The sequence below is a fragment of the Camellia sinensis genome, chromosome 6 (genome assembly GCF_055761805.1).
Source record: "Camellia sinensis isolate YWXY chromosome 6, ASM5576180v1, whole genome shotgun sequence".
In the NCBI taxonomy this organism is placed as follows: Eukaryota; Viridiplantae; Streptophyta; class Magnoliopsida; order Ericales; family Theaceae; genus Camellia; species Camellia sinensis.
Genome location: NC_138966.1, coordinates 148,447,362 through 148,454,992, shown reverse-complemented (window position 1 = coordinate 148,454,992; position 7,631 = coordinate 148,447,362). Strand labels below are relative to the sequence as shown.

Below are 7,631 nucleotides of genomic sequence, written 5' to 3'. Positions count from 1 at the left end.
ACGTAATTATTGTTAGATTAGGCATCTATATACTCCCTCCGTCCCATAATATTAGTCCCTTATTTCATTTTTTATTGTCTCAAAATATTAGTCCCTCTTCAAAAATCAAGTACAAAAATAATATAAATTTCCCATTTTGCCCTTATTTTAAATTCATAAATAATATAAAAAGTACAATTATGACATTGATATTCTCAAAAAAGTGTACTATCAAAGGATAATTTTGAAAAACCAACTTTTTAAAAGTACAATAATTGTACTACCAAAAAAAGTTAGATTCCCCAAAAGGGACCATTATTTTGAGACGAAGGGAGTATAAAGAAATATACATCAATTGGTATGCTAAGTATTAATAGTAGGATATTATTATTAATCTCATATATTATATAAATTATAAAATTTAAAATTATATCATATCATCAATTAATATATTAATTTATTATTTCTATGTAGTGTTTTGACAAATTAATAAAAAATTAACATCTTAACTTTTTTATGTAAAAAAAATAAAAGGATAAATATGACTTAAAAAAATCAAAAAATTAAAAAGTTTACGTTTTACTATGTTATCAAAATGCTCTTATTTATCTGTGATATATTTTTGGATTGAGATTGTAATATATAGGTTTAACATAAACATATTTGGATAAATTCCGTATGTTTGGTTTTTTTTTATTTTAATTCTTAATTTTTTTTATTTTGACTTTTTATATTTTAATTTTTTTTAAATTTTTCTTCTAAATCTAATTTCTGTTCAAAAAATGATATATTAACAGTTACGTGATATAAAAATATTTTATTATATATAACTCACACTTATAACATAAACACTTAAACTTTAATATAATATATTTTTTATAAGGTGATGCACCAATAAATCTCAAAATATGATCTTGTGAACTATTTAGTCCTCATTTTTTTTATGAACCCAAATGTCCTATTAATGTGGAAATTACACAAAAATGTAGCCACTTACATGTTTGGGTTTAAATTTTTTTAAGATAAAAATGAGTTTCTTCAAATGTAAAATTATATATTTAGGCAATCCGCATTATAAAGATTTTGGATTTTTCCTCTTCATGTAACAAATTCTACATTACGAACAAAAACGTAAAATTCTAATATAATACTCTAATAACGTAACGTTCCAATATAACATATTAAAAAACTTCTTAATATACTTTTCTCAAATATAACAACGTAACACTCCAAAATAATTTCTTAAGTACTTTTCTCTCTTTAGTGTATTTTTCCCAAACGTAATACTCTAATGTAACACACACAAAAAAATTCTGTAGTGTACTTTTTCCAATCGTAATACTCCAATCAATATAATCTCAAACATAACATTCCAATGTAACATATACTAATGTAACACATAAAAAAAACTAAAAACTAAAAACTAGAAACTATTTCATGTACTTTTTCCAAATGTAACACTCACAGTTTGAAAATTATACATTTATCCAAAACTTGCTAACGAATTTTTGCACTCTTTTTTGAATGGTTTGAAGAATCTCACATCTCTTTTTTGAAGTATTACATTAGAATGTTACGTTTGGGAACACTAAGGAATTTTTTTGTATGTTGCATTAGAGTCTTACACGAATGAGTTTTTTTGAAGTATTATATTGAAGTGTTATATTTGATAAAAGTATACTAACGATTTTTATTGAAGTATTACATTTGAATATTATAATAGAGTGTTATAATTTAAAATTATATATTTGCCCAAGTTTACTGAGAAAATATTGTACTTCTTTTAAAATGTTTGAAAACTCCCATATCCTCTTGAAATGTTTAAAAAATTCTATATTTCAAGTCATTTTTTATACTCATTTTGAAATGTTTTACAAATAAAAAAGATCCTTATATAAAAATTAATTTCAAATTTAATTCACCATGCCTTTCTTGTACAAAAAAAAAAAAAAAAAAAAAAAAAAAGAAGAAGAAGAAGAAGAAGAAGAAGAGAGAGAAAGAGGGAAAACATAATAGAAATAAAGATATAACCGTAAATCTAATTTCTAAATAATATATTAAATCGATATTTTCAAAATCAATAAGACAAATTGGTGTAAAAGAAAATTCCTGAGATTAAATAGATTAAATTATTGTGATATTTATAGATAAATTGGATTTATAGATAATTTTTTTTTTTATATTATGTGATAATTATTGTGATATTTTTTATCTTAGTTTTGGTATTTAAAAAAAAACCTTAAAAAAATTTAAAAGCTAAAGTAAATAAGTTACCAAATATAGACGGGACAGAGTGTAATTTACCCAACATATTTTAGAGGGAGAGAGAGAGAGACGGTCGGACTTGGTGGCTGGCGTTGGTTGAATCTAATAATATATTAGTGAATACTTTTCAACCGTTTTACGTTAAGTCAAAGTGGAATTTGGTGTGAACTCTTTTATTACAAGTTTCTATTTATACATTCAAACACACGAAATGAGGAATTTATTTAATTACTTGCTTAAAAACTATTTTAAAATTTAAAAAAGATTAACTTCGTATTTATATATAAGGAAATTTATGAAAAATTCTCTTTTAAGTAATTGTATTGTAATTAGTTTATAATATATTTCTATATTTTAAGAGGAACGTATAAATCTTAATAAATGAACTTATTATCTAATAGGTCCTATAATAATTAAGGAAAATTTATCGGAAAGTCCTTTATGGTTGAATTGTGTTCCATTTGGTCCTGCTGATTTTTTCTTTGATTGACAACTCCATATTAGGTGGGATTCCTTACCCATAAGTCATTTTTTAAATTTTTTTGTGTGTTCTGGACGTAAATGGCCTCACCTATTATATGGGATGTTCTGTTTTTCCATATTGGTATGTACAAAAAACCCAGCAATTGTGGAACCTGACAGTGGGTCAAAATTCATTTAAGAGGTATTATAATTAGGGTTTACATTTGTGGGTTCATGATCGTCTCTGCAGCTTAGAAAGTCATCCGCTTACGTTCACACCGTGATACCACACAGGTTCTCTCTTCATTTTCCGTCACGGATCCCCCCCTCACCATACCCACACTTCAGTTTTTCCCCCATCACCTATGCACAACTTCGTCGATGTTTGTGGATCACACCGACACATTAATGTTTACAGATTAACATTCGACTTCACGAACACAATAGCCAATTTTATGTACTCCCGTTCGCTATGCACTTGTAACCACACATTGACAACGATGCACAATTCCCATTGCAGTTGCATTTCTATTGCAATTTTTTCCATTTTCGGCTTATGGTTCTTTCTCACATACTTAGTCGTGTGTTATTTATTACTGATACCTGTGCCGGTATGCAGATGGACGCCTTTTTGATGCTTCTTTGTTCTTACCGGTCCACGAATGTCGCATATAATCTGCAATCGTCAAACACATTTGCTGAGGTTGTCGATTATGTTTGTTCGAAGTTTTCCGGACTCCTGCCGGAAAATTTCGAGTTGTTCTATAAGATTCCCGGCTACAACAACTTCTCCTTACAGAATGATGTTGACCTGAAGAATATGGTTTGCCTTGCGCGCTCGTTCCAGTTGCAGTTAATTGACGTGGTCATTGAACAACATCCTCGTCGGGATGACAACAATCCTGCCATTGACCCAATGATAATCCAAGATCAAGGCACAACGGGGGATGCACTACTTAATGATTTCGGAATGGATGATGAAGTCGATCTGCTGCAATCATTTTGTCCCCACAAGGAGAAAGTCTTCCTTTCCGCTCCATGGGCAAAAGGTTTTACCCACATTGGACAACATTTCGAAGGTGGGGCTTCTGAATTTCGCAATGTACTACGGAAATACGCCGTTGAATGTGGGTTCCAGATCAAATTTCTGAAGAATGACTCCGTTCGGGTAACGGCTATATGTGCTATGAACGAATCGAAGTCTTGCACGTGGTCTGTGCACGGACGGAAATTGGAGGCAAATGGATTTTTCTACTTACGAAAATGGAACAGTGAACACATTTGTGGCGTGGCTGTGCGTACGTCCACACACCCACTTGTTGGGTCTGATCTTGTGGCCGACATTGTATCTGAACGTGTGCGTGATAGACCTTTAACCCGTCCGACCGAAGTGATATTGGACTTGAAACAAGATTACGGGCTCGATATAAGTTACCGGGTGGCCTGGCTCGGTGTTGAAAAAGCGATGGGAGAATTGTTCAGTGCACATTCCATTTCATTTGACCAGTTACGCTGGTATAGTAATGCAGTATTGGAACACAACCCCGGGACTTACATTAACATTGAATACGATGATCACACCCAACAGTTCACACGCTACTTCATTTCATTCAAAGCATGCATCGACGGGTTCCACCATTGCCGTCCCCTGCTTTTCCTAGACGCCACGTTCCTCAAAGGCCGATTCAAAGGTTTTCTACTTGCGGCCACTGCAAAAGACGGAAACCAAGGTTAGTTCCTTCAATTTAAACAATCACACTACCCCATTCACATGACAACCAACCACAACACCTTTGTACTATATTCTAACGTGGTCATTAACCCCCGGCGCTATGTTTCTGTCACAAACTTTGCCCATGGAGTAGATACTTAGTTCTACAAAATTTTCCAAATCTGCAGGTTTGTTCCCGCTATCATATGCGGTGGTAGATTCCGAAAACACCTCAAACTGGTCTTGGTTTCTTCATCATCTCGCGCAGGTGGTTCATGGGGACAGACCTCTAACATTCGTATCGGATCGGAACCTTGGTTTGCTTGAGGCAATGCCCACCGTATTTCCAAATGCAGAACATGCATTCTGTCTACAACATTTGCAGAGGAACTTAAGGGGCAGGTTGCGTTACACAACCAGTATGCATCGGGCACGTTTGGTTAGCAAATTACGACATTGCGCATACGCACCAACTGTTACCGCTTTTAACCACAGAGTTGAACAATTCCAAAAAACGGGCCGGTCTGTTACATCTGAATTCCTAGCAAATGCACATCCACAACATTGGGCAAATGCATTTTTCAGGTCCGTCCCACATGTTACTCAAAAAAACCACATGCACAACACATTTCCTCATAATGTTCATAATTATTTACCTATATGTTCTACTCATTTTGCAGGGGGCGACGTTATGGCGAAATGTGCTCAAATGCTGCAGAATCATTCAACTCATGGGTCCGTGAGGCCCGTAACCTCCCAATCACAAGAATGGTTGACAGCATACGGACCAAATTGATGCGACAAATGGCGAAACGTAGAGAAGCTTCCCAAATGTGGACCGGCACCATATGTCCCAAAATGGAAGATTGATTAGAAAAAGCATTCAACGAAGGTAGATCATGGAAAGTGAGCCAATCAAACGCTGATGTGTGCGAAGTGCACTCTTTCCCATCGGTCACTGTTGACATCGGACGACACACTTGCTCATGTTTCAAGTGGTAGCTCAATGGGTTCCCTTGCGCACATGCGATGGTTGCCGTCCGTAAGAGTGGGCGGGATTTGAACACATTGGTCGAACCATACTTCCACGTGTCCGAGTTTCGTGCCACTTACGCATCCAGCATTTTCCCAATTCCCACTGTCGAGCAACCGCCTTTCAACCCAAATGATTACATCATAAAGCCCCCTGCCGTGAAACGTCCACCCGGTAGACCAAAGAAGAAGAGGATACTGTCAAAGGGGAAACATGTTCAGCAAATCAGATGTGGCAGATGTGGGCGCATGGGAAATCATAACAGGAAGACATGCAATGAACCCATTTAACCACATCCTTCCGCCCGGCCACACCAGCTCTAAACTATTATTACTATTCAAGTTTTTTCCTCGCCATATTCGATACAATACTTTGTTATTACTGTTCCAGTTTTTTCCTCGATGCAATATTTTTGCTTCAATTGTTTTCGATTTCAATAATTGTGTGCGACGCCACACGACAATGTCATAGCCAATGTACTATCATTGGCACACTCAGTTATTAATAATAGGTTTCCTTCATTTAATTTCATACGTGTTATCTCCCCAGCAGATAACGTAGTTCCGTCACAAACTTTGACATCCGTGTATTGAACCAATATGTCTGCTTATACCTCCCACAACATTTTTTCACGTGTCTTTATGTGAATCCTGAACTACAGTATTTTACAACTACAACAGAACATGCAAATACATGCTGAAATTATACTGACTTACACACAATCTGCATTCCTGTTTGGAATGACAACATGCAGGGTAACCAACCCAAGCGTGTGGACATCATGCGGTGAATATCACACCAGCCTTTGCACATCAACAAAATATTACTTCCTCTGTCACGAATTCATACAAGCTGACCAGTTCAAACATCACGCCACAAACACATATTTAAGATGCAAACATCAAACAAAACTTGCAACTCACACCATCACCACACACCTACATTCACAACACCAACTAACAGTCGCACCTTACCCGAAACGATGCACTATAAACACTGCCAGCAAGACGAACATAACCACAACCAGTAATTTAGATTTCAATATCGATGCAACTACAGATTCACACTACACCGTCCCCTTCGAACAGGATCAACAACTTAGCACACATGAACCCCCTCCCGTCCAAGAATTGCACCATACTACACCCACTACACTTCCTACCACGCAAGCCAGAACCAAATTACAATACTTTATCAGTCCAACCTAAATCCCATTTCGACAACACATTAATATCAACAGATGCATCCGTGCTGCCCCACCACATACACGTACAACACGCCACACACACATTCACGAATAAGATTAATGCAAACACACATACATATAACCAGGACATAAATGCATAACACTTTGTCAAAAAACAACCAACAGTAACTCAGTATTTCAAACGTGCGCATTGATCACTATAATTCAACACAGTTGATAAACGGAGTAACGTACTAGTTTTTATTTGTATATAATCCATGCATAATTTAATTGAAGCTTAACCAAAACTATCCATGACAAAAGCGACGTTATATACCACAAGCCAATGCAAAAACCATAAAACCAACACACAAAATATAAACAGTATCTACTGCAACTGCCAACCAAAAACTATTTCGAAATTGTAATCTACGCAGCAAAATAAAAAGTAGTTGTAGTACGTAGTAACGTAACGGTAATTGATCTTCATTCACCCAACCATTCGGCCCATGTTGCTCATCACCCCACGTATAGGATCTCCTACGAATCTTTTCACCATGTCCGCACGTAACACGCTACAGTTGCCTCCTTCCAACGACCTCCCCACATCAACATGATTCACATACTGTCTCATTATTGCGCAAACAATAATCGCACAGTCCATGCTGCAACAACACACATTACAAACGGTCAGTCAACAACACACATCAGAAATCTTCAACAGGATCAACATTTTTGCTAAAAAGAATAAATAAATAAAAACACGTCGAACTTACGTTTCCGCACGCTGCTGGGGGCATTCCAAAACTGATTCAACCATCATATCAAAGTCCTGCGTACCAACCAGCTGATCCAATCCATTTGCAGCCATCACTTGCCGCTGAATGTCCGTTACAATTTTTTTCTGCGCCATAAAAACAAACCCGATGAGAATGGATAACATGTACCTCCAACACACGTAAATTATCCCAATACTCGTCAACTCTATCATTATT

General features: G+C 35.6%; 1 protein-coding gene across 1 annotated transcript; it reads left to right on the top strand.

The window, feature by feature from the left end:
• Window positions 1–3,325: 3,325 nt before the first annotated feature.
• LOC114319946 (uncharacterized) lies at window positions 3,326–5,287 on the top strand. Its single transcript, XM_028267010.2, has 3 exons — window positions 3,326–4,436; window positions 4,606–5,002; window positions 5,098–5,287. The coding sequence occupies exons 1-3, from the start codon at window positions 3,326–3,328 to the stop codon at window positions 5,285–5,287; spliced, it is 1,698 nt and encodes a 565-aa protein (XP_028122811.2).
• Window positions 5,288–7,631: the final 2,344 nt, after the last annotated feature.

Excerpts from the sequence above, each read along its gene's own strand:
- LOC114319946 (XM_028267010.2), top strand. The coding sequence starts at position 3,326 with ATGGACGCCTTTTTGATGCTTCTTTGTTCTTACCGGTCCACGAATGTC. Across the intron at positions 4,437-4,605 it reads TGCAAAAGACGGAAACCAAG|GTTTGTTCCCGCTATCATAT; the intron begins GTTAGTTCCTTC and ends CCAAATCTGCAG. Across the intron at positions 5,003-5,097 it reads TGGGCAAATGCATTTTTCAG|GGGGCGACGTTATGGCGAAA; the intron begins GTCCGTCCCACA and ends CTCATTTTGCAG.